Below are 27244 nucleotides of genomic sequence, written 5' to 3'. Positions count from 1 at the left end.
TTATTTATATGGATATTTTACAAACTCCCCTGTAAAACAAACGAACAAAAAACAGAAACAAAAAGCTTTTTTTCCTCTTTAATTAATTTTGCAAGTATGTGCAAGCTAAAGGTAGTGAGCTCTTTTTGCAAAATATGCAGTAAAATTCTTTTTTTTTGTGATATTGAAAAACTGTCTTAAGACATTAAAATGTATAAATAGAACAACAACTTTGGCAAAAAATCACAAAAAATCTACAGTATTTATAACTACATACAAAACACAACAGCAAAGAAAAAAATATCAGGTAATGCATCTTCAGAGCTTTGCTGCCTCATTGACTAATAGTTTTTTAAGAACACTTCCCAGATAATGAGAGCAAAATTGTTGTAAAACAGAAGCTATGGTTTGATTGGAAACCTTCCTAAGAGCCCTCCCGCCCCCCACCCAACTCATGTTTCCATTTACTATTCAAAAGCAGTTACCTGTTGCTTAATATATTATGGTACAAACCGACAGGGTCGACTGATACAGGACCAATCCTAGTGGGATGCTGACAGACTCATGTGCTTTTAGATTGTGAGGATGCAGAACCACCGATGAGTCTGTTCTTGTTCTGCCCCATAAAATCAAACAGGGGGAGGGGATGGGGCTGCACTGAGCCCCCCGCGATGGCCACAGTCTGTGTTGGGAGAGGGCTGTGCAAAATCTAAGTGGCATTTTATGCACAGCTCGGGTGACGTTAAACCTCAAGAAGGCCACTCATTTGGAAAAAGTCTGATGTATAAGCTAATGGGAGCGCCCTGCTAATCTAATTCTGCTGTTGTAGCGTTATATCTAGAGGCACTGGATTTTCAGTTCAAGAGGAAATGTGTTATTTGCATCCTTACCTTTTCTTTCACCATTTTTTTCGTTGCATTATTTACAGAATTATTGAGCCTGATATTAAAGAGAGGTTACTAATCCCACCCCTCAACCCGCCCTCGTCATCCAAAAATACCATATTTCTAGGGAGTGGTATCTATTTTATTAGAACATTAAAAATGCATCATATTAGCTAGCGACCACTGGATAAGCAACCTGTATGAGCTGACCCTTAATTAAATGGCCATAATTCTTCTACGAAAAACTAACTGGCACTTCTATTCTGTCCCATACAGACTTGTATGTAAATGACACTTCTTCATTTTTCTTTACACAGCTTTAAAAAAAGGAAAATCATAAATTAACAATGTGGAGTTCCATCTCTAGTGTCCCTTGTGTAATTGTGTGATTTAGAAAAGACAAATGGGGTTGAGTTAAATCGAGCCTTAAAAAAAAAAAAAAAAAAAAGACAAAAACCAATTAAAAAGAAAAAAAAAAGCAAGGCCCCACCTCCCCCCCCAAATAAAAAAAAAAAAAAAAAAAAAAAAGTGGATTTTTTAATCAACATACAATAAATATAGCTCCCAGGTATTTGGGATGGACAACTTGAATCAACACCTTGCAATTGTAGGTTGTTAATTTCAGTATTTGCAAGGATGGCGATTTCTGGTTTATTTAAAAATCCGCAGTTATTGTAAGATTCTTCTTTATTTCTTTTTTTTTTTATTTTATTTTATTTTTAAAAAGGCCTGAGTAAAAAGTTCCACTCTGGGACTTGTATCAGATTCTCTCTGAAGCAGAATTCAACTTCTTCATTAATAAAATTCTTCAAGGCAATTCTTTCACATGGGGGGAACAATCATGCCAGATATAGCTGTCAGAAGGGAAGGGGAGGAGGGGAGAGAGAGAGGGGGGGAAAAGTTACTTTAGTGCATTATCAAGCAACTTTCCAAATCCTCAGAGCTTTTTAGCATTTACTATTAACGTACTGAGCTTCAGCTGTACTGTGAATTAAATTTATATTTAAGTATCATCCAGTAGAGACAACTATGTACACATTAATCATGGGAAGACTCATTCTGATCAGAAAGTAGTTTAAATTACATGTGACTGCTGATATTAGTGGTTTTCTTGCAGAAAAAGTGCACTTCCCTGATATCAGAATCAGAGCTCAACTTCATTTTCTGATTTTAGTTTCAAAATCTCAGAATGCTCAGGAGGCTTAAACCTGACCCACCTGTTGCTACACATTCTATTACTTTTTAAAAGCAAAGCAGATAGTTGCTCCACATATGAGCAACTGGTTGGAGTCCCATAGGCCCCCAATATTACAGATCTGGTAGGGTGTCTATTGCATTAGACACGCACAGTGGTTCATTCTCCTATGCCAGTTTTCTCTTCTGTATTCAGCCCTCAGACTTATGTATGCATTTCCAGGTGCTAAGAAAAGGACTTAAACTCTCACATCCAGTTTTCAAATTGGAAAATGTCCTTAAGTCTGGTGGTTTAGCAGACTGGCTTCTCATGGTTGTATTACACTTGTAGCAGACATCACCAACTATATTGAGTGAGCCCTATGTTAATGTTAATTTAGAATTTTGAAAGTTGAATCATCAGTATTTATTATGCTTCCCCAACCTCATTTTCCGTGAAACCACCACCTCTCTTAAAGAGGAGACATTCATTACACATCAACAGGTACAGTCTTCCACCTAGTGTGACCTCCAGCTTGGTCTCCTGTTGTTTACAAGGCGCTCTATGCAGATCAGAAGTAATAAATGCCCAAGTGAGCAAGCACAACATTACAGGAGGTAGTCATGCAAGCTTATGATGAAAACTATAATAGCAATGCATCTTTAAAATAACAGTTGTATGGTTATTTGCAAAAAAGTTAGAGAACAGATTCGCCTTCAGGTTGACGGCACTTCATGGGCACATTATTTAAATGCTAGAGCTGCCTGCCATCTCAGACATCTGGACATGTAATTTCTTAAGGAAGAACTCAAACCTGCGACTGGTGCTGATTCATTGTGCTTTAATTACAGCTGCAATTATTTGATAAGAACAGAGCCAAAGTAAAAGACTCACAGATTCAGGGTTGGAGGGGGAGAGGAGGGAAATGTTTTCTCCACAAACACCACCATATGTGCAAGAATTACAAGTCTAATCAACAAGGGGAGAACAGCCCGAGTAAACTGCACAGATTAAATGAAATAAAATGAGAGGAGAAGGCAAGAATGCAAAACACATCCACATGTTTGCAACAGGCCATCTTCAGAGGTGACATGTTGCAACTATACAGCAGCATTTAAATTCCTGGAATTTGGAATTCAGCAATGTTTCTATGTGGAATGACTGTACTGATTGTTTCCATTCTCCATGAGGGCTCGTTAAGGAGCTGAGAACAAGGATAAAAGGGATAGGGAGGTGAGTTAGGTTGCTTTAAGCCCTCCAGCAAGGCACTTAAGTGAGTAGCATAGAGGACACCACTTTGTCTTAGATGGTCCTTGCTGACTTATTCCCTGCCATGGGCTTTTTAGGCTTCATCTTGGATGCATTTTCCTATAATGTCCACAGCTATGCTGTCTCCTTTATCTCAAATCATAGGATGAATCCAATACTGCCTTTCTTTTTAGAATCCTTGCCAATTTAATCAACACTGGGTGAAACAACAGCAGCTTTGTTTAAAAAAAATTCTCAAAGGGTTTTATTTCAGCAGTGTCTCAAATAACAAGTTCTGAGTCCTCACAATTGGGCTGTCCTTTTCATACGTGAGACTGAAAAAGAAGCAAACCCAAGCCAAGCAACGCTCTCACTGTTGTGGTTGCTCCCTACTCTGCTCTTGATATCCTTCCATGTGGGCCAGGATATGGACTCTGAATCATGGACCTCTATAGCATCAGTAAAGTACGTATTGACAGCAATCGATACAGTCAGCCTGACTAATTCTGCTGTTCACTTACAGCTAAGGGCAAGAGTGTAATTTTCCCTATCTAAATATGTGAAAGATTCATGAAGGCAAAGACCCGAGACAGATTTTTGTCCCAGTTCTTCTTCTAGCTCACTATCTTACGACAAGTGATTTGATTTGTTTCTGTTTCTTATTTGAGGATAACAATTTCTATCCCTAATAGTAAAGCACTTGGAGATTTGTAGATGGCAGTTGTTTAGCACAATATAGGGGTGGAACTGCAGTGCTTGGATGTCAGTGCCGCATGTTACAGTGCAAGGAAAAGCAATAGTGACAACAGAGCTCCTTTCGTTACTGCTCAGATAAGCAAGGAGTTCAGCAGATGGGGAGAGTCTTCCTATATGTGATGAGTGCAACTGAGCAGAGTCAGATGGATAATTCATCCTCTGTGCATATCATTTCAACCGTTTTTGTCCTTTCTAAATTCTAAATTTAGTGAAGCTTTAAAACAAGATACTGTTTTACTTTAGAAAAAATACCTACACTTCAGAAAAATGTCAAAATATTACTCCAAGAAAAAAAAAAAGTCTCAAGCTAAAAGATTCATCAAAACCCAATCAATTTCAACAAGAAATGGTCAAGAATTGTCTCTCTCTTGGGACAGCGTAGCTGTCTGCCCTGGGTAAGAGCCCAAATAAAGGTCACATAATTGCAACTCCTCCCTTAGATATTTCCCTGTCATTACATATCAGCCATGCACCTTTTGCCACTGGAAACAACTGGTACAGATGCAGATCTTCACTCATTTTTTCAAAGCATTATTGTTTTTGAAGAGCTCTGAAATTCTGAATTAAATTACAAGGCAAATGGCAAAATGATATATCTTTTCTGCCTAAAAGCTTTGATATTCCAATTCTTTCCAAGTTTTCATTTGTATCTTTCTATTTTTATTCCTTAAGTGCTACATCTAGTCATGCAAATTCTCTCAGCTGTAGCATGTTATTGAACCTGAAAACAGAGATACCAGTGCGTAACAGTGCAGGTATGAGATCACACCACCTCCAGAAAGGGAGGGCAGGGAGTAGAAAAACTCCCACTAATGGGCATTATTTCATCTATCATATACTAATTTGTATTTGCTGCTAGCAAATTACAGAAATAATGTATTTTGAGTTTTACAAAATTGCATGGCAAAGGGAACAACAGATAAGCCTAGCTGTTGTTTTAGTGAGTTCTGCTGATATCTAAGCTACATAAGGAAAGCTTGATTGCTTTCTGATGTATCCAGAAGCCCAAGAGAGATAAGCCAGCCTCCTCATACATGGTTGTTTATTTAAGCAATAAGGCACAACAGGCAGTGCATTTCTGAGTGATTATTACAAGCCCTAGGTGGTGTCAGGAGGCATGGGACTAAAGCCTGTCTTTAACTCACAAAGAAGTTCAGTGATGACCTAGAAATGAACCATCTCTTGGTGTCTCATTCCTATTATGAAAACTGAGTTGCTAAATAAAAATTAGGGGGAACACTCAGATCTGTGTGGTTTCTGGGCATCGCAGATCTGGATGTGACATAATGAGGTGGCAATCAGCAAAACCCAGTTTTGTCTAGTGCTCTCAGCTCATCCCATAATTGCTTTTCATAACCAATAATGTGGACTCTGGGTGTTCCCTGTCTTGTCAAAGGAAAACGGTTCCTGAAAAAGCTTTTTCCTGTTATTTGCTTTTTCGCTCCACCCACAACATCAAGTTGGGACAAGGTGAAGAGAAGGAAAAAAAATGAACATTAACAGGTTCAAAAGCTTCTGGCAGTCAACTCTTAGCTCCTTTTCTACTTTTTAATTTGGAGGTGAAACATTTTTAGCTGTTGTTGCTTTTAAAATTTGTAACATGTCAGCAGTGCCAAAATTTTTAAATGCACAAAAATTAATCTGCTAAACGTTAAAGCTCATCTGTTTTTTTTTGTTTGTTTTATTCCTGCCACAGCCTGTATTTATAACAAAGTCCTGACGGAAGGTACACAAGTGCTGCTTATAAGTTCCTAGCATTTTCCCAATTTCTGTGTGCATGTGTACATCTGCAATGAGTCCTCCTCTGAATTCACCAGCGTAAAACGCACAGAGGATAATGCTTTCCTTCAGTCACAATAGATCCCAGCTTTTATGAATGAATTCCTTCCACTCTGCCTGCATATAGATTTTTTTGGCTGTTAATGGTGCTATCAGCATTATGCCCGCAAGCCCAGCATTTCTCTTTCCAGAGGCTGTAGAGTGACATGTGGAGTCTATGGAATGATCCTCCCCCCGCCCTGCATATCTCCTTCTGAACGTGGCTTTAAAAATGATGGATTTTCTTCCCTGCTCGATGCTCTTTGGATAATTTGCACAGGCACGTGGAAAGGAAAACAGACCTGAGGTCTGCGGGAAGCACAACGCATACTGCAACATCTTCCCCACCTCTGGCACAGTTGGAGGCAGCTGGATGCATCTGCTTATGGAAACGCCTCAGTTTAAGCGAGCATGAAAACGACTCTCTCAGCACACTAATGCGTCCTGAGGTAATTACACAGGAAGGTTTAGGCACAGTATTGTAAAACGGGCTGAACCAAACAATGAAACGGGCAGCGCTGGGCTTTGCAGCATCCTCAGTTTGACAAGCTTTTGTCTGTCCCTCCCTCAGCTTGCAGTGACGCTTCAAAACATATTTAGGTGCTAATGCTGGAATACTTTGTAATGAGAGGGGAAGGGATGCAGAAAAGGAGCAGCCCCTTGATACCAACAGTTCAAGAGGCTTCCAAAAAGGCCCTGCACCATTTATGGAGTTAATTGGCACAGAAGTACATTAATCAGTGGAAACTGATGTTTGCCCTGGTATGAGTTAAACTGGAAAAATGCTGCTGTTAGTTTGTAATGTGTCTTCTATTTATGAAAGGCAAAGATATGTGCCAAGCTCTGTAACGGTCTGTTGCTGTCAGTAGGATTTCTGCACAAGTGTACTATGACAAAGGAAAAAAAGGAAGGGAAGATTGAGTGACGTACTTCAGGAGAAGGCCAGCCCCTGGAGAGACCCTGCAGTGGAGTACTTGCTAGAGTCCACAAAAGACTGGTCTGATAAAGGACGACAAGAGGGAATAAGAGAGGAAAGAAAGAAAAAGGATGGTATTAGTAAGCTGAAATATTACTTGTTTTTTATCATAACAGTGGGTCTGTGCTTTAAAAGACACAGCCTCTCAATTTAGCAGTATTAGTTGAGTTAGAGATAGGGTGGTTGCCAAACACCTGCACAGTACTAGGTGGGCTGGTGGTGGAGTCCAGTCACTCTTTACAGGAGAAAACTTTAGGACAGAGACCACCAGGGATCCCACATTGTCTTCTATCCCCTTTGACAACTCAGTGTGGTTTGGAGCCTGGCAAGGCACCGGGAACTGATGGGTTTGAGAGAAGCTCCGGACTTGGTTTCACCTACCTTGCAGGCTATTGCCATTGGTGCTGGTGCAGGTGGGAGGAGGAGAAGTTTGTGGTCTCACGACAGGCGCAAAAGCACTCTTCTGTTTCACTGCTGAGACCATGTTGGCTGGTGAGAAGGAGAAAATCCCAGAGGAACTGCTACAGTTTGAGGGGAGGCTAGTGGAGGAGGCCATTGTCGGACTTGATGGCACAACTGCAGGAAAAAAAAGACCCCCAAAAGACGTTTCTTAGTATCAGATAAACAGCAGGCTGCAGAAACAAGATAACTCTGCTTCTTGGATGCACTGGGTCTGATTTCAAATGGCAAAGGCCTTTATTGCAGTTACATTTCTGATTGTTCAGAAAGTGTGATCAATCGCTACAGGTAACCCACTTGTTTTGTTTTGCACGTGTTGAGGAGCAGTAATTCTTGGAGGTCTTAAACATTCCTTTAATTCTCTGTCACTGCAAATCTTTATTCTTACAACAGCCCTGTCTTGCCATCCTGTTTCAAACTTCTTTTCTAGTGATTGGCATTAGCCACTGCCCTGGCCCAAATAGGTAATGTTTTTGTGTAGGTGGAGAGTGGTTAAAGTATAAATCTGGATCTAGAATTTTTAACCTGGAAAGGTTTGAGGTTTTTAACTCCTGTAGAAAACCAGCATTTTAATCTGTGCTTTCCTTGTTGTGAGATGGCTCCAGAAAGACCTACGAGGTTTCAGGGAAACTTGCAGAAGGTAGAGAGGTCTCAGTGGTGGCCTAGTCTAGTCAACCTGCTTGTCAAAAGTCAGCAAAAAGGGTTGGGTTTCTTTCCTCTCTCAACCCCTGCAAGAACTAGGGTTTAAAAAGAGTTATTCTGAAAGCTGTGAATGTGTATATATATATATCTATATGTACACACACATCTAGATATAGATATATATACATATACATGGAGGCTGTCCAGTGAAGCAATGAGCAAGATGGCCACTCCGACAGTTTTTAACTCCTTTGGTCTCCTGGCACTGGTGTTTGCACTGTGTCCGTTGCACAAAAAATAATGTGTGGATGTTACAACTACTAGCACCAAGTCAGTCTCCAGCTTCCCTGTATCCATCAGCTTTGGGACATTTTCCACTGTGACAACTTCCCAAGAATTCTCAGTGACATGACAAACAGTCGTATTTTTCATGTGACCATTTATTTATGCACAGGAATGGAACTGGCATTTAGTATCTCACCCGAGATGGAAAATTTTGAAAATGAAAGGCTGTTTAATAATGGCCAAGACAAATAATTCTCCCAGAGCATCTGTGACCACCGTCTGAATACAGTCAATACAACATTCTCATTCAGAGCCATCGACTGGAATCTCAGCTGGACTAGCTAAGCAATGAAGCCATTCTGGTTTACATCAAGTGAAGATCGGTCTTTAACGACAAGACTGAATCAAATTAAAGTCTTCAGTTTTTCTAAATAACTGTACACATAATGCTCACCTCTTTTTTTTGAGGGATTGAACTGATTGTCCAAAATGCAAATCCACCGTATAGGAGGTTTGGTTTTCAAATCATATATCCTTAAAGCATTATTTTATTATATAGTGGGATAAATATCTTTGGTTTGTGTATTTGAGTTTTAAGTGAATTTGTTCTCATTAAAATAAAGCCAACTACTTTTATATTCAGACAGTGTTGTCAGACCAATAGTAAGATCCTGCACTTTCATTCTTCGCTCTGTTTAGAAACTGCTTATATACATGAGGGTTCTATGAATAATTACATATTAGAGGGTAAAATTCCTATAATCTGGGCTTTGAATTATTATTTTATTTGCATTTATGTAGATAAAAATCACCCTATTTAAGTTCTTATTTGAGAATCTGATATCATATTTGTTAACACTGAGGAAATCAATTAATGGAAATTAAATGTTCAAAGTTTCACAGTCTGACAGATACAATCTTAGTCTGAAGTCACTCTGTGTCTGGAAGTACTAGCTAAGGGAGAGCAATCAAAGCACCTAAATTGAATTGCTACTATACAGCAATTAGTTTATTGATTTAATTAAGAATGCCACCTTTTAATTTTCAGGTCATGATTGAAGCATTTTCTGATGCAATGGATTAGGCATTAGCAGAGTGACAGATCTACCAAGAAAACCTCCCAAAATATAGCTAGAACAGACAACCAGGGCTGGGAAGTGAAGTGCTATTCTAAAGAGGACTTCGTTCATAAATATGAAATAATACACTGCCAGAGTATTTTAAATGCATTACTGGCATCTGCTTCCAAAAAGAGATGTCTCATCAATCATGTTATATTATGAATTCAGAGTGCACAGATTCTATGACAGTAAATTCAACTTAATAAGTGAGGTACTTCGTAACGTTACTTGTTACATTATTATTACAGTAGAAAAATAATAACTGGTTAGCAATCCCCAGATTATAAGTACTAGTTATGTGGCTAAATATTTTCTTCTAAATTTGCAGCAGCTAAGAAGCCTTGGAGGCAATTTTCCAAAATCAGAGTTACTATCCCTTAATTCTGAACTCTAGCAATGCAATTCAAAATAATTCATTACTGCTGTTTACACCACCAAACTTAAGATTTGCTCCATAAACCTTGGTATGTTCAGCAGTCTGTTTGTCCTGTCCATGCAAGGGTCTCAGCCCATAAACCTATTTATATGACAAGACCTTCTACCAGCTTTTTGCAGATGTCAGTGGAATCCTTTGTGCTAGATGAGTAATGTCAGTGGAGTTGGGCAGGTCCTATTCATTTAATTTTCTCATGTCAATAGGGACTACTGAGCTGTGTGAGTGGCTGCAGAGGAGGTTCATAGGCCTTTATCAATAGAAATGCATTTATATTTAAGCAGGTTACTAGACCTGTGATATCAAAATGCAGAAAGTTAGTCCTACACATAAATATTTCCGTATCTGGGACTGTAGACCATAAGCTCTTTATGCGATGCAATGTATGATTTGTGTGACTTACATGTTTGTGGCATTCACTGTACAGACACTAAACCACAAACTCATTGTCACAATTTCACAGAATCACAGAATCGACGGGGTTGGAAAAGACCTCAGAGATCATCGAGTCCAACCCTTGGTCCAACTCCAGTCCATTTATTAGATCATGGCAAAATTTACTAATACTAAGCTCTCAGTAAAGTCAATATAATACCTATTTCCAAGGCAAATGGCGTGTAAGCAATCAAGATTAGGCCTGATAGCAATTAATAATTTTTATACAGGTTATGAACATATTATTTGCTCACAAGTCTTGGAAACATCGTCATGCAGCTTATGGAAATGTCAATCTTGTTACAGCAAACTTTTCTGCTCTGCATATCTTCCAGCTGGAATAAACTATTTTTTCTGCAGCAAAGCCCCTCAGCCTCCCTTAATAATCGCTACAGCAAAAAGTCATGTACTGACAACTGACTTTTGATCCAGTGCAACAGACTTTAAGTCACTTATGTCATCCCTGCTTTCTGCAACATTGAGGACAACATTTCTTATTTACAGAGTATAAGGTAAGTTATAAAACTATCAGCCCAAATCATGAGAGATATCCTAATTTTTAAGCTCCTACGACATAATAGTAATAGTAATAATAATAATAATAAACCAGAGAATAGATTGCTGGCAACACTGATGTCTTCAAAGTGCTTCGAAGATCAGTACTTTGAGGAGGAGAGAAAGGACTAAGCTTTGTTTCAAGTGCTCAGAATAGAAACCAACTATTGAGTATCATCACAAAAAAAAAAATCACCATCTCTTTCTAATGAAAATGCATAAAATACAGAAGAGCTATATAATACTCACTGGCATAGGGAGAATTGGCAGCAGATCCATTCAGGAAGGTTGGAGAACCGCCTAAATTTGACATTCCAGCATTCCCATAGCCATTCATGCTTGTTGTGACAGAGTTATAATTTGTCTGCTGAGGGGTGGTGCTTGGCACGTAGCCATGAGGTGACACGCTGCTTGAGTTGCGAGTAAAACCTTTTGTGGGGAGGGAACACATTTAGAAATTGGTATTATCCCAAGAACAGTTTTTTACACAAACAGCAACAAGCAAGTAACTCTGTGCTACCAAGCCAGTGGCTTAGTCTGGCCATGGCAGGCATTGGGAGGTCCAGGACCACCACTACCACCATGTAACCCAAATTGTGGACCCTCACTGCCTGGGTCACTGCTGATGGGAGCACAAAAAGGGAGGAGGGAGGCTACAGCCTCCACAGCTCCGCAAGCAACACATGCCCTCGAGCAAAGATCACCACTGGCTATCACAGGAACACTCACTCTGAAAGAGCTGCTTGTAGGAAATGGAGTAAACATGACCTACATTTTCAAAGCGAGGAGTACATGCCAACCTAAGGTATGTAAAAGCATGTAATTTTTGTTAACTCTATTCTGACATCTCTTTCATTTACTCCATCTCAGACGCTTGCTGCACACTTTAGGAAACGTATGGTATATTTCTCAAAGTAGTGGGATATCCTTAGTCTTTTTGCCCTGGTCTGATCATGATCTTGGTAGAAAATGACTATCAAATTTTTGGCACCAAGTTAAAATTTGAGTCTCTACTTAATTCTTGAAATGATAGTTGGGGAAACTCACTCATATCCAAATATCCAAAAAGGAATATTTGTTTCTAGAAGCACAGAAATAAAAAATGCATCTTCATTGCTAAAATGAAAAAAAAAAAAGCCAGCTTTTCTTCCTACCACACAGTGAATCCATAAAGTATTTTAATCTAAAAATAATGTATATGTTTTTAGTGTAAAGCAGAATAATTTTGTCTGCCCTTCTAGTAAACAGCCTAATTCTAATACTTTTTCATTAAGGTGTGTTTTTAAGTTGGATTAAAAAAATAGAGCTGAGCAACGGAGAGGGGGAAATGCAAAAGGTTTTTAAAATTAGTGGAATTTAAACACAAATACAAGTGTTATTTTGAGCAGAAGGAAATCTATTTAGATACATGCAGAAGTGCTTTTCCCAAATTGGGGCAAAAGTGACTAAAGAAAGGCCCATCTCATGACTGCGTTGTGTCCTTCAAAGGTTGTGCTTGTATGTGGGATGGTGTCTGTCTAGCCTGCAGATTTGAACCATCACTCTTTCACTGCTCTTCATGATTCCCTGACTTTTATCAGAAAAGGTTCATAGAGAGATGAAGACGAGTCTTCTCCTGACCCTGATTGGTGGCTTGTGAGGCTTCGGAAACGTTGACAGCGAGTTGACCGCTAAAGGAATTCACTCCCATCATTCCGGCATGGACTGACGTGTTTGCAAGGGTGGGGAGCTGGTTGTGATTGCGGGGGACACTGTAGAGTGCTTCTGCGATGTCTGCTGCTCTTTTCAGGATTATTTCCTAGAGGATAAGGAGGAAAAAAAAAAAAAGAATAAAAGTGTTACCAATGTGACTCTGACAAACCTTTTCTTACACGCTAAAATGAAACATTTCCCTGGGCAAAGGCAAAAACTAGATGCTTTTCTTTCTAGACCAGTTGGCTGACTGATAGATAATGCTTATAAGATCTGCTGCCTTTGTGATAAATCCTGACATCTGCGGTAAGAGAGTTGGAAGTTTCAGTCCCAGCGGCCACGCTTCTGTATAACAAGACCAACTGGCAGAATGAGGCTGGAGCTTAGACTTACTCCACCTTAAAGCTGTCTTTAGGGTAAGATTGAATCATCACTGGTGGCAATACATAATGCATATCATTGTCCATATTATATAGTATCTGCTGAAAGTGGGCAAAAGCCTCCAGGGTTAATAGCATGTTGCTTTTAGAAGCACTAAATTCACACCCTTTAAAAAAGAAAACAAGCACACTAAACCCCACTGCAGATATGACATTGCCCTCTATATTTATTCTTGTCTCACATTGTAGTATCATGTACCTTTAGCCCCTGATCTATCTATACATCTAAGAAATAGCCATATTTTAGAATTGCTGAAGTAGAATGCATTTACCTGGTTATTATGTGGCATACCATAGAGTGCTTCTACTAAATCAGCAGCCCTCTTAAGTATTACTTCCTGTCAATATAAAAACAGATGCATTGCTCTGAGTTCAATAAACTCCTTGTGGGGAGAAAAACAAATATTAGAATCTTTTTATACTCTTCTATTAGTTGCACTGTGGTTTGTATGTTTTTTTTTCCTCCCACCAGGTACACCTTAATTGTAACAACTATCAGCAACCACCGAATGGTGTTAAATCACTAGTTCATCCTATTCACACACACGCTTAATCAAGTCAAAAGGTGAGAATCATTGGTGCTGCAAAATAAAATACATCACTCAATTGTCTCTACCATCTGCACTATAAACCACTCATCGGTTTATTGCAGAATACAATCCTGAGGTCATTTACTAGATTACTGCAATCAATGTCATTCAGAGCATGTTATGAATCCCTTCAATGTGTTTGTTTTATTCTTAATTGCATACTGCAGGAATTGTGACCTTACCCAGCAGGCCATGTTCAAAAGATATCCAGTCAGTCCTGTGCTACTGGTAATGTAACCTTTCAACTCCTTTGGTTTGTATCTGATATGATGGGTCAGGGCAGGATCCATGTACATAAAATGCTGCACAAGAGGAGAACACGTGCAGTACGAGAGAATGGCCCAGTACGTGCAGTGTTTCCTGGAAAATTCCTGCATGGACAGCAGAATTTAAAACAGTCTGGGATTTAGTTCTCCATTTGGGGCATTTTTTTCCCCTCCATTTTCCTATTTGTTCCTTTTCTCTTTATATTTCTTCGAGTATTTTAAACTGGCATGCAAGTAATAATATTTCCTGTGTTCTTACATTTTACAGTGTGGAAAAAATCTCTATGAACAATACTGATAGAAAATGTAAAAATGCATTGCAGACTTAAACCAGAACACATTTTTTTTTCTTATTCTTTCAAAGCATGTAGCAGATTCCCAATTGCCTGATCAAAACCAGTCAAGACTGTCCTTTGATTAAAACAATATATTTTTGTAATTCCCAGCCCCTAAGCATTGCTGTAATATACTAACATGATGCTATTCACCACGGTATATTCTGCAGGTAGTTTACAAAAATAGAATCAGTTCTAAGGATTTTACAGTTTTCTACAAAGTTAAACTTTCTAACTTAAAATATTTTACACAATAGCCATATTTTATACCAAAAAGAAACAGTAATGCTCAATTTTCATATACTGTAGACTCTGATCAGAAAATAGAGATATAATTGCGTTCATTTTGCTGTCACCATAACCTCTTCAAAATCCTTGAACAACTCTTCAAATGACAAGCTTTTAGATGCATATTAGCATTTTTTTCAATTTTAAATTCTCTATAATATAAGATAAAATAGTTGTCATACTGCAGTAACTACATATGACATATATAATGTCCTAAATTCAAAAATGAGATGGAGGATTTTTGTACTCCCAGTAAACATTTAGGCTTGCCTTCTGCTGCACGCACCCTCTCTCAGAATACACATTTAAATTATTTTCCACATATGAAGTGAGAGGTAATATATAATTAATGGATTTTTATATGACTACATCAGAAACAGATTCTGAGGAGTTAAGTCGCAACAGCCATTTTTTTCTTTTTGTTGTGGTTGTCTCATGGTTGTTGTTTATTTTATTGTATTTTTTATGTGTGTGAGTAGCTTGACCACAACATCTAGCAGTATAATTACGGACAGACAGACTACAAACAACATCCAGGTAAAATCAATCAATGTTGCTTTACCAGAATCATCAGAACACTGAGTTGCCCTTTTTACCTCGTACTGAAGATACGAACAGAGATGTTACTGAAAAATGTTATCTTTTTCAATTCATGATTTTAGGTGGAAAATTACTACACAGGTGTTTGACTTTGCAAAGCAGGATTTATTTCACTTCAGGAGAAATTGTTTGCACTATATATTTCACTGATGGAAAATTATAATGTAATACAGAGCCCACAAACTGCTTTGGAATATTGTTAACCTAAGCTGTCATTATGCCCAATTACTAAAAATAGAAGAAAGTTTAAATAGTCATTTTGGCTCAACCTGACTAATCATAGTTATTTATGTAATGCTGAGCCAAAAATCTTAGAATGCATCTAAAAAGAGATTGAAGACCATGTTAAAAAATGAGGTAATTACATGGAATCTTACAGCCGCTCTACCTAATATCAAATATATTCCAGTTCTTAAACAGTGAAAGTCCTTTGATGACATATCATATTGCATGTAAATAAAACTAATTTTCCTGATGGTTTATTGAAATATACTTGACAAGTAGCATTCAATTTTCCTAGATAGTCAATGGTTATATTTTTTTAACATTTTCAGAATCTGTAAATTTTAGTTTCATACTTTCTCTAACAATATTTTCACACAATAAAAGCATTTCTTGTTTATGATATTTTCAGATCATACAAAGTAGATGTTACGCAAAAACTCCTGTGTCAAATAGTGGTATCTTCTATTCCAGAGCTAGTGGTAGTCGTTATATACACAAACTAGCTATAAAAATACACAATAAAGTACTACTACAGACATGCTTGAGATAGTAACTTCTTGTTTTCTGAACGCATCTTAAACCCTTTCCAGCTCTGCTTAAATTACCACAGAAGCTACTGTTACGACTCCACATACAAAGGAGCCCCAAAAGTCCTCTATAAGTTAGAGCAACAGACCTTGCAAGGTGCTTGGATTGCGGTGACCAGAAAATTGTTCTCACCTCCATGTCATTACGCTCCCAGTGAAGCAGCCCCCGAGCATGTTTGTGTTCGGGATCTAATATATTGCCTTTCAATCAGAGCCGAGAGCCACTGAACACACAGACGGAACATGACGAGCAGGTCAGGAAAGCAATAAAGATTTTACAGAGCTGTCCAAGGTGCTAAATTTACTCAATAATGGGTTTGGCACCATAGTGTTAACCTCTCATTTACTACCAGTTTGAGGGACTAAATTGAAGTAGCTGACTTCATTTACCTTGAAATGTATATTTTATGGCATTATGTAAGTAGATTGAAAGGGCACTGCAGTTTTAACAATTTAAAGGCTAGAGCATGTTTAAGATGAAGCTCGGATATTTATTGTGTATTGCACTTAAACTATATTATGTATTAAAATGCATTGATTAAATTTGTAAAAGGTATTATAAAAAAGGACAGCTAATATAAAAGATCTATGTCTTTTAAAATCCAATTGATACTGCATGTTACCACTGCAATGGTGATAGATAAACAGATAGGTGGACAGAGCAGCAGACAGACATATCAGAAAGTGAGTGAAACTCACATTCTATAAAAAGAAATCTCTGCAGAAGCTCAAGCTCTGTTACGCCAGATATTCTTTTGTTCACAGAAATTTTTCTTTGCCTTCATCTCAGAAACCTAGATTTTCATAGCATTAAGTGGGCACCATGTAAGGTCCTTCCAATTGAATATGCAAGTGGAAATATTTCCTGAGAGAGACAGAGCTTGACTAAAGCTAATATCTAATTTATGGGGGAATTTGTCAAGAAAGATCCACAGTTCTATTAATACTAAAAGTCTGACAGCTTTTGGTTTAGAATAAAGGACTTTGCAGCATTTACTTAGAGCTAAAATGAGGGTCTTCTTGTCTTGCATTTGATTTCAAATGAGCATCGTCTTATTTCTATAAAAACAACAATTTAGCAAATATTGAAAATATTACTTTAGTGATTAAATATGATGCATCAGAACTGTGCCCTTCATGCAGCTACACACCACAGATCCAGAGTCCATTTTTATTCCAAATTGAAGCTGATTTTCTACTGAGGGATTTTTACTTCTTTAAAATATTTAATTGTATGCCTGTTTCAAAAATTAATCAAATTTTCCTTCTGAAAACACTAAGGGGTATTTACATAAGCAAAAGAGGAGGCTGGATAGTGAAGTCTGCTGCAACTTTACATATTCCAAAATTACTGAAGGAAAGATTGTATAAATCATACCAGAATGACTGTGCTTTTGAAGCACAAAGACTGAAATTCAGACTGAATCCAGTTCTGACAGAATGTACCTTGAACCAACGTTACAGCAACTTTGCATGTTTTATTTGTGGCATGCATTCGCTTAGAGGGAATTCATGAAGATTATGAAATTTGCATTTCAAGTTCTATCATGATGAAAACATTTTGTGTCAAGCTTTATCGTGATAAACACATTTTGTGTCACCTCCTAAAAAGATGGAATATTTCTTCTGTTGACAGCTGCTTACTTTCTATTCAGTAACTAGCGAAAAAAGCCATCCTGTGTCCCAAAAGGGTTGTGAGTCTAGTCAGATAAAGGGTATCTAGAGTTACACTGAGTTATTCAGCTTAAGTAACTAAATTAGATAATGTTCAAGGTACTTGTGAAATCTAAATGAATTTTGTCAAGAAGAAGCTGACCACAATATATAATACTCAGCAGCCACACACTGTATTATTGAGACCACCAAAGGATTTATGTACTTGTGGAGGGCGTGGGGGGGAAGCTGTTCTAGCATACTCTGAGGCATTTATCTTATGTGTTGTCTAGATATCATATCACCTTCTAATGCTCTTTAGCATTGTAATACAAGAGAGAGCCCATTCATCTTCTGAGAGGGTACTTAGGGATGATGATGTCATTCATACTTCCTTGACTCTTATGTCTGACCTCCTGCCTCTGCCTTCTAACTTCCTACTCTCATGGCTATTTGCAAGAAAAAAAACTCTTCTGCAGAGTCAAAAATGGTGAACATCAGCCTCCAGTTCCCTTCTTCACCTTGGAAAGGTCACATTCTGAAATTTCAAGTCAAAATGGCAACAATCTGTTCTCAAACTTTTGCTTTGTTTTTCAGTGGGTGAAATTGTAAACATGCTAGTTAAGGATATGTGTTAGAACTAAGTTTTAAACTTAGACTTTGTGTGCACATTTTGAAACATAAAGATAAAATTTTGATCACTACTTTCAAGTGTAAAGGCGAACTCAACATTTTGGTAGAGAGCCATTTAGAAGGACGCCACAGATCTGAAATGCTATCTAGCTTGGTATACAAGAGTTTCAGCCTGTCCAGAACCTCTCATCTCCACGTCGACACTGAGCACTGTATTATTGTATCATTTTCAGCAATTATAATTTTATAAAGACTCATAAAAGCCATTCAAAATGTAAAGACCCTCCATTTACTGTAAAACTGAGGGAACTACGCCAGCCTAATGGAAAGTATAAAATAACAGGGCCATTCCACTAAAAAGATATTTGTACTCGCATAAAGATGGAAACTTCTCCAGCAAACAAACAACTGAATTGTTTCCATATATTATAATTGAATCATACTGAAGAAGTAAACACCATACAGATATTACAAAGACAGGAAGGCAAAATCAGAAAGACAACACATTTCACTTGAGGGGTAAAAAAAGAGAAGCTTCTGCTTTCCACTGCCTATAGAATGGAAATGCACTGAATTCCTGTCACTGCATTTCAGTGGCAATTTCCAGAAAATAAGTCTACAGTGGGAGCTAGAACTTCAGCCTTTCCAAGCCATTTTAGTCTTATCAGCCTCCACCCAAACTGAAAATCACATCCTAAATCTACAGCACTAAAAACAGTCATGCATGACCTTACCACCTGCTCCACAGTGAGCCAACCTTATAAATAAAATATAGAAAGCCTATATGAGGCAGCAGAAAGAACAAACACTGAAGTGCAAATGCAAGCAGGCATCTAGCCATAAACATTGAGAATCGATGATTAAAACACCTCTTAACCACAAAGGTGATAAATTCGTAACGATAGGGATAACACACCCTGTTCAAACAGTCTCCCCATTGCAAACACTGCTGACAAAAAGAAGGAACAAAATTATGATGATCACCTGTAAGTTTGTCCTTGGAAGTCTTCCACCTTACCCCTATTATCCTCCTGTTAATATAGTGTAAAAAAAGGTATCAGCCCCCTTTTTTTAATCCACACCACTCATGCTCCTGGTTTTGATTTTCATAAATAATGGGCACATAACAATGGTAACAGAATTAGTAGCTGGCACAGATGTGCACTTCAGCTAGGTACACAGTAGCATGGAATAAACTAGCATTAATATAGTTGCATTGGAATAACTCTTTGAATCAACTGACATTTGAGAATTTGGATGCTCCCACCATATTCCATCAACTGAAGCATCTGGCAAGTAAACTGGATGGTTTTGTTGCTGAAAAAGGTCTAGAGTTCTCTGCTAATGTTAGGTCTCTAAGTCAAAGGGAGAAGGGCAAATATGTGAAAGCAGATATGTAGAAGTAAAATCACATGGCCAGTGCTTAAATCACCTCTTTTAGGGACTTTATTCAACAGTGATTACATGACTCATGTCTGTGTCCCTCAGACAGCTGTAGAAATTTGATTCTCCTAAGTATGTTTAGAGTATGTCTTGCCCCAGACCACTAAGTTTACCAGAAAAAGGACATATATAGCTACCTGCAGGAATCCTTCAGAGTTATCAGCTTTTAACTCATGAGGTCAATTTACCTTCCATGCACACAGCGTAGAGCTGGTAGTTATTTACTACATTGTACTCTTGTATCTATTTCCATCCTACAAGACATTGACTGGTGGATGTGAGTCGTATTTGGGTCTCACTGTCATTAACACATTGACGCTATGGTAATTCACTGGCATCTTCTACAGCATTTCCCACAGGTTATCTTCCAAGCTCAGACTGTGAGGATCTAAAGACTGATCCCTTCAGATTGAAACATAGCAAGATGACAAAAGGAAACACATTTTCCTGCTGTACTAAAGGCTGCAGTATTTATCCCACCATGTAAAGACCAGTTCTTCTGCACATACTTTTCCTTAGTTCTGCAACCCCATCTTTCCTACTATGATCACTTTGTCGGATCCAATAAATCATTAAAAGACAAAATAAATGAGATATACAAACTAGATCATGAACGGATAAGTCCACATAAACACAAAATTTATCTAAGTATGCCAAACAAACTATTTTCTCTAAAAAACAAGTGTTCACCTATATGCAATTAAAGACCCGCCCACATTTTCTGTTAACGAAGGCAGGAAAAAAAACAGCAAACCAAAACAAGAAAAAAAACTCCAGCATATCATTAAGATCTGTGAAATTGTCACTTTTCTGGATTGTACGCTTCAGGTAGGAAGTGTGAGGTACTTAGAAATTGAGAGTTCGGGTTACTTTTAATAGCAGGAGGAAAACTGAAAAATAAGACGTATTGAAATTCTGACCTACAATGATATTCCACTCTGTTCTGTGGAGAGTGAGTGCATTAAAATGTTGAAATAGAGACTGGAATAACGTTGGTAGGTTTTAGTATTACAGTTAAAACACTGCTCAGTCATAACCCCTACAAATGACTACTTTCACTTACGTTTTATCATCAGTATAATTAAAAGAAGTCTCTTGAAAGGGGCACTCTCATTACAACGAAGGTCCACTTCAGACCCAATTGAAATGAAAAGACAGACCATAGATTAGGTGTTGATACCAAGTGGTAATTTCTAGGGAAGCATAAAATGCCAAATGTGTAACAATTATATTTTATAACTATGTGTTCAAAGGATTTACAGTATTTTATTGTACAAAGAGACTTTGGTTCAGAAAGAGCACTTCAATGAAGTGCCTTCTTGCATACATTCTAAAATTTTTTCAACTTTCTTATCAGAAAAAGATATTTTAATTTATGGCCTTAAAAATCAGCTGAAGTTATTCAAAGCAAGTATAAATATTGAATAACCATGCATTTAAGAAACTAAATGTATCCAACATTTTACAGAGATAACAGTGTCTGTGTATACCTACACAATGTAAAAGCAGGTACACTATTTTACACAATCTAGGGCTCCTTAGTACTATTAGTAGTACTATTAGTAGTAGCACTATTAGTAGTAGTACTACTACTTAGTACTATTAGTAAAGACACTTAGATCACCCTAAAGAAGAAAATTAACACACAGAAAAGCCAAAATTTCTGTATCTTAGATCTCCCAGAGTATACGAACAAAAAATTGTTACGTATATGTGGCATTGCTTAAAAAAATTACTTCTGTGTTTTGTTTTGATTCTCCTCTCAGCAAGCATATCATTTATCATCTATAGTCACAAATACATTCCAAAACATTATTTAAAATAAATCCAAAATGCATATCTGTGTTTATACAAGTAGCATGAGATTGTATGCTATTGTACTTAGAGGACATTTCAGTCCAGTTGAGTTATATCAACATAAGCTACATGATTGACTTTTACAACAGAAAGAAAAGGTTGTACTCAAACAACTGTTATTGCCTCAATGGAAAAAAAAATCAATGAAAGTAAAATGAACAAGAGACTTTGTCTGAGTTGCAGTTAATACTACTGAAGAGCTATGGATATTAAAAGGTCAACAAATAAATTAGTCCAAGTGTTATGAAATGAATGATTTGGCTTATAATTGTATTGAGTGCAAATTGTTCACTGCCTATTAGACCAGGTAATTTTTAACCATGGTGCCTCAATTACTGTTCCATAAGCAATAATATAGTTGTAAGAGCCACTGGTTCGATCGAGTGACCTGTGAGACGCGCCAGGACAGCTGACTTCGCTATGATGGATCACTGAGCCTGATCTCCAAATGGTGCCAAAACTTCTCTTCCTGTGAGGAGATCTCATAAAAGAAACATTACTGCTTGATTCATTTGACCAAAATGTTTGAGTTTTCAAGTGTCAGCAGTTGAGTACAGATTGTGAAGCTCTGTATTTCTTAGAAGAATTACAACAACAGGCATCCCATTGCTTCCAGCACTCCCTGCTAAATGGCATCATGATGGTTAGGAGGATGCTTTTTCTGCTACTCAATTGGACTGTGTTGTGAGAAATACACAGCAATCATATTTTACATCACCACGTAAACCACCGTGTAACACCTAAAACTAGGCTAGAAATGGAAACTGTAGGTGAGATTATAGACATTACTTCACACTCCTGCAATGCCCTGCGTTCAAAGATCTCAAAGCGCCACTTTAATGGGAACAAATTAAACTCCACAACACACTTTCTAGGAAAATATTCTCTCTTTTCAACCTTCATCAGAGACAGCCCCAAAGCGTAGCTGTTTGGCTGAAGTCACAATGGTCCATGGTTACAACCAAGAGCGGTTTTGTAGGGTGAGATCATATCTTTTATTAGACCCACTGATAGAGGTGGGAGGCGGCACAGCCAGCGCGCAGGAAGCAAGGCTTGTGCACCCTAAACCTTGTCTTTTTTTTTCCTAGTTATATCAGTTAGTCTAATATAAGATATTACCACTCCCTGCAAACCCTGATAGCCTTAAACAGGGAAAATAAATTCATCTGATATTGCTTTCGTGCTCTGAAGTAACATACATGGCACTTCATGAGGAGGAAAGGCAGCAGCTGTGTTTCCCCATTTCTCCTAAGGGCACAGTGTTCCCTGTAAGCCAGGACTCAAAATTCGGCAATAAAAGTCTCACCACACTTCCCACAGCACTGGGCCTTAAAGGACTATAGCTGTATAGTAACTATGTATATCTGCTCTCTGCCCCTATATAAAATAAGCTGAAGATGTAAATGCAAATCCTGAATTATCAAATAATCTGTGCAGAAGAAACTGCAATAACAAAAGCCTAATTAGAATAGATTGTACCACATACAACCAAATCCTGTTTATATTGTCACTCCGCTATATTTTTGATAAATCACTACATTCAAACAGTCCATTGGGAGGGTGATTTTCCATTTCATCTCTCCATTGAGCAAAGAAGTGCCATGTGACTGGAGTCTGAATTTCAATTTCACCAGCATACAGTTGAACTGAATATTATTTGGCACAATACAGTATACAACTGAGCCACTAAATGGCTGATTTACTAAATTATTATTAGATGAGCTCTTGCTGTTCCAAGTGAAAGTGCAGTCACTGTCTCTCTTCATGGTGTGTTCAAATTGTTCTGTGTTTAAATATTCAGCATGAGGCTAATGTGAACTGATGAACTGAGACTACAAACATTCACTTCCAATACAGACAGAGAGACAGAGATGCAACATATCATGTGGCCTGCGGAGGTGAAAATGATTTATATTTAAGGATGCTGCTGCCTACTTCCATTACTATAAGATATTCTTAATTAGCTTTGTGTTTGAATCAGGAGTTTGGAAGTGTAGCTAAAAAGCAGCTCCAAAACTGAACTAGTGATGTGCCTACAGAGGCTTCAGAATCCTGGTCAAGTGGTTCTTGAACCTGCATCTCTGTCAGCAAAATGCCACCACATTATCATATTTTACTACCTTTAGTATTTGAGCATCACCTGCAATTCCAGCCTCAGTGTCAGAAATCCTAGGAAATGTACAGGACTGACCATATTGTGTAATTCTATGACTTTTTGAGGCAGGGGAGATGGGCGGAAATGAATTTTATAAAGAAAAAAAAAAAGAAAATAAAAAAAAAAAAAGAAACAATTTCTTTACTGCCACCTGCTGGAGTTGACAATAACCCTTTGTCATACTGAAAGAACAAGCATCTTCACTTAGAGGACAGTTACGGCAAGCATTTAAAATACTGTGATCCCAGACACTTACAGTAGATTAGAATTTTTTATTGGTGCTGTGTTGCCATAACAACATAAAGACAGCAGATGACTTAAGCTAAGCTTGCAAAGCAAAAGGCTGCTCATCTGGCAGTTAAAATGAATACAGTTCACTTCACAAGTTCCCCATATGGACCCTTAGTGTATGGTAATGAGGATACCATATGGTGGGAGAAAATGCACAGAGAACAATTGTGCTCTGCTGGATGAGTGAAGTGAGGAGGAAGTTATGAGGAAACGCAGGAGAGAGATTTGTGCCTGTGCTCTCTAACTCAAGGGTTTCTTTCAGAGGGGGGGTTCTCTCCCTTCTTAATCTTCTTCTTAATATATACATGCATAGAAATGACAGAGAAACATATTGTACAGTTTGCAACATCATTCATCATAAACTGTCAGCTGTGTTTGTAAATCAGCTTGCTAAGATCTTATAAATTTGTAATTCTTAAGAGGTAAAAGTGCTAAGTTTTTAGACAAAGTGCAGGAAAATTTAAGCACTTCTGACAGGTAAAAACATTAGTGGTAATCATTTTAAAAATGCTTGCATCTTTCTGCCTGCATGTTTAGCTGTAAATAATGCCGCAATGAATAAAAGCTTGAGAAAGGGGAGGGGAAGATGAAATGGAATAAATATTTTTTATTTTATTTCCAAAAGGATAAAAAGTAATAGTTGGTCAGAACCATATACATGCAAGATTCTGCTCTAAATGTACATATGCTATACAGTACACTGTACTAACCAGATCCTCAACCTGGTAAGACAGCTTGCTAAAGGCTGCAAAGTCAATTTTGTACTACACATGCTTCATAAAAGATGAATATAAATGCATTAGTTAGACACGGTGAGCTAAATTAGAAGGTCAGGCAGGGCTGGAAGGGCTGAAATATCACACAACCAATGACTGTAATTACTCTTTTTTTAAGTCTATTAAGTGGTGTTGTTCTATCAAGGCTCAGGGGTATAGGACATGAAGTACAAGATAAAGTAATGTGTATTTATTACTCCCACGGGATCAATTTACTAGATATTTTCAGCTCCACGGAGCAAAATACACAAATGCAGCCTTTGTTACTTTCTTCAAACTGTGGCTTTTTCCTTCAAAAGCTCTGCTCCTCAAAGGGATTGTGTTTACCTGTTTGGTATCTCACTGCCGCCCTCAGTTAATTGTTGTATTTAAAATGATAACAATAAGGATACAGGAACAGAGAAATGCAGGGATCCTTCTTACAGGATGTTCAAACAAGTGGTTCGAGTTGCTCAGATGGAATGTGCAGACTAGAAAATCCAGTCCTGGGCATGATTTTTAGCCCAAGGCAAAGCAGAAATCAGGAACGGAGAATGGCACGGAGCTCCTTGTCATCGTGTTAGCCCTGATCTATTAAAAGTTTTGTCATAGATTCTAAATTACACCATCTGCTCTAATCATTTGCTGAGTAAATGCTGACCCACTTATAAAGAAAACTCAGTGAAATGTGTATGCACACGGTTGACCTTCAGAAAGGAAAGGGCTCCTTGCCAGCCATTTGGATGTGGCTGTGCCCTTCAGCGAGCAACGTGCCTCTGTCTCCCAGTTCTCTCTCTTTTCAGACTCTGCATATTCCCAGACATGCCTCTGACATGCACCATTCCATAAGGGTGATACTCTCATAGTGGCCTCAGGCATCTTGGTCTTCTTCTCTCCCTGAATATTTTCAATAGGACAAATTGACTAAATGTCCAAATTGTTAGGAAATGAAAAAAAGCCAACTCCTAAGGGTTCAATACCAACCTTAACTCCGGTCTCACATTCCTATAAATTTTACAGTACAGCGTAGAAACTGCCAAGCACATCTTATGCCCTCCTTGCTATACAGATGAATCACAGAATCATTTAGGTTGGGAAAGACCTTTAAGATCATCACGTCCAGCCGTTAACCTAGCACTGAACTCCAACAGCTTCTCTTCACATGCCCTCCCTTCCTGCCCATACTTAGTATAAAAGTTTTCTAATAAACCTCTTGTTACACTGAGTGGAGCGGGAAAAATAGCAAAAAAAAGTGTTTTCTTAGCTAGAACTGCCTAACTTAGGGTAAAATATAGTATTTTGAGTTAACAGATGGATATCCATTCTGGAATTTCCATGGGGTCTGTCTGAAGAAGAAAGCCTGCGTTGCCTTGTCTTCATTGCTATTTTAACCTTCACTAGCAAGCCTGGGCTGACTCACCCACCTTTAGAGACAACCAATATAAACGATGTCCATGTCACGATGGATAAAGGGCAGATCTGTGGGATTTCATATGGGAACAGACAACTGCTTTTGCCAGCCATTGGTTCCTAATAACCACCTGTCTTTTATTAGTGTCCTAAATGGGAAGGTGGGATATGTCTTCTGGGGGATCTAATGAGAGACCAGAGAAAAAGAGCTGAAGGGAAGGTGGAGCCTGGTTACGTGTGCTCTCCACTCAGCAGGGAGGCCCCTGTGTGCTACACAGAGAGAAAAAGGCTCCACTTTCATCCACATAACGAGAAACCAGAAGTAATGGTCCCTTTCAGGAGGTCTCCTAGAGAGAGCGTTTATGCAACAAACTGGGCGGGAGAGGACGTCAGATCTCAAACACAGAATGAACAATCTTGTGCTTCATTTAAATACAAGTGATGAGTTGTAAAAGTGGGGAAAATGGCAGATAAATTCTAGGAAATTGCATATAATAAGGAATCATTGTTATTAAATCATTTAAGATGTATGTGTTTCAAATCTAGCTCTCAGAGGAAACTGTTTTACAGCTATAGCTGTGGAGTCTTAACAAAATTGCAGAATTGCAATGTATCTGCCAGGGATTTATTTTAAGGATTGTAGGGTGGTTACATAAATGAACCTCAACAGACTCAACATGTTGTTGTGATCTGAACTTTTTCCTGATTTCCACTGCAGTTACTTATGCGAGAGCTAACAACATGTGTATTTGTGTGCATGTATGCAAACACATGAAACAGGGAAATTGCACACACGTGTGCAGGCTTGTTCCTGAGTTCCACAGGCAGGCTTTCTACAAACTGTTCCTACAGGACAATGATACAATTTCTTAACATTAGCATTGTGATATTTCATTTCACTTCTCCCTAGACTTCTCTTCTTTCCTCCGATCTGCCTCCTGTCTGTATAAGAAAGGAAAGGGTATACTGTCCAGTGCACTCCTGGTACTTGATCTCACTCCAAGCTTTAGGTGCTAATCCCACCACCTCTGTACTGACTTTCTTTCTTCTTGGTGCACGTGTTTGTATGTACAGATGTGCACATCTGCTAGTGACAAACCTACACTGGCTGCTTTCCCTGACCTGCTCTGTACAAGAAGGGAACAGGACTCCACAACTCAGCTGCCAACAGCAGCTCCCACTCCTTTTTCTCCAGAAAATATAAATTGCATTTCTACTTCAAACACACTTCCATATCAGCTCTCAGTCTAGCAGTCTAA

The 27244-nt window shown here is 38.2% G+C and overlaps 1 protein-coding gene across 9 annotated transcripts in view; it reads right to left on the bottom strand.

Annotated features, from left to right (window-relative positions):
* Nucleotides 1–441: 441 nt before the first annotated feature.
* EBF1 (EBF transcription factor 1) overlaps nt 442–27244 on the bottom strand; it is a 271870-nt gene continuing 245067 nt past the window's right edge. For 5 of the 9 annotated variants that reach the window (XM_082063781.1, XM_082063782.1, XM_082063789.1 and 2 more), the window contains 5 exons: nt 13170–13235; nt 12386–12563; nt 11015–11194; nt 7217–7411; nt 442–1717 (listed from right to left, as the gene is read on the bottom strand). In XM_082063781.1, coding sequence (XP_081919907.1) covers nt 1686–1717; nt 7217–7411; nt 11015–11194; nt 12386–12563; nt 13170–13235 — 651 coding nt within the window. In that variant the 3' untranslated portion in view covers nt 442–1685. The remainder of the gene's footprint in view (nt 1718–7216; nt 7412–11014; nt 11195–12385; nt 12564–13169; nt 13236–27244) is intronic. The other 4 variants (XM_082063786.1, XM_082063787.1, XM_082063788.1 and 1 more) reach the window with 2 other exon arrangements.

The sequence above is a fragment of the Streptopelia decaocto genome, assembly GCF_964273445.1.
Source record: "Streptopelia decaocto genome assembly, chromosome: 12".
Taxonomy (NCBI): Eukaryota; Metazoa; Chordata; class Aves; order Columbiformes; family Columbidae; genus Streptopelia; species Streptopelia decaocto.
This window is presented reverse-complemented; position numbering and strand designations above follow the sequence as displayed.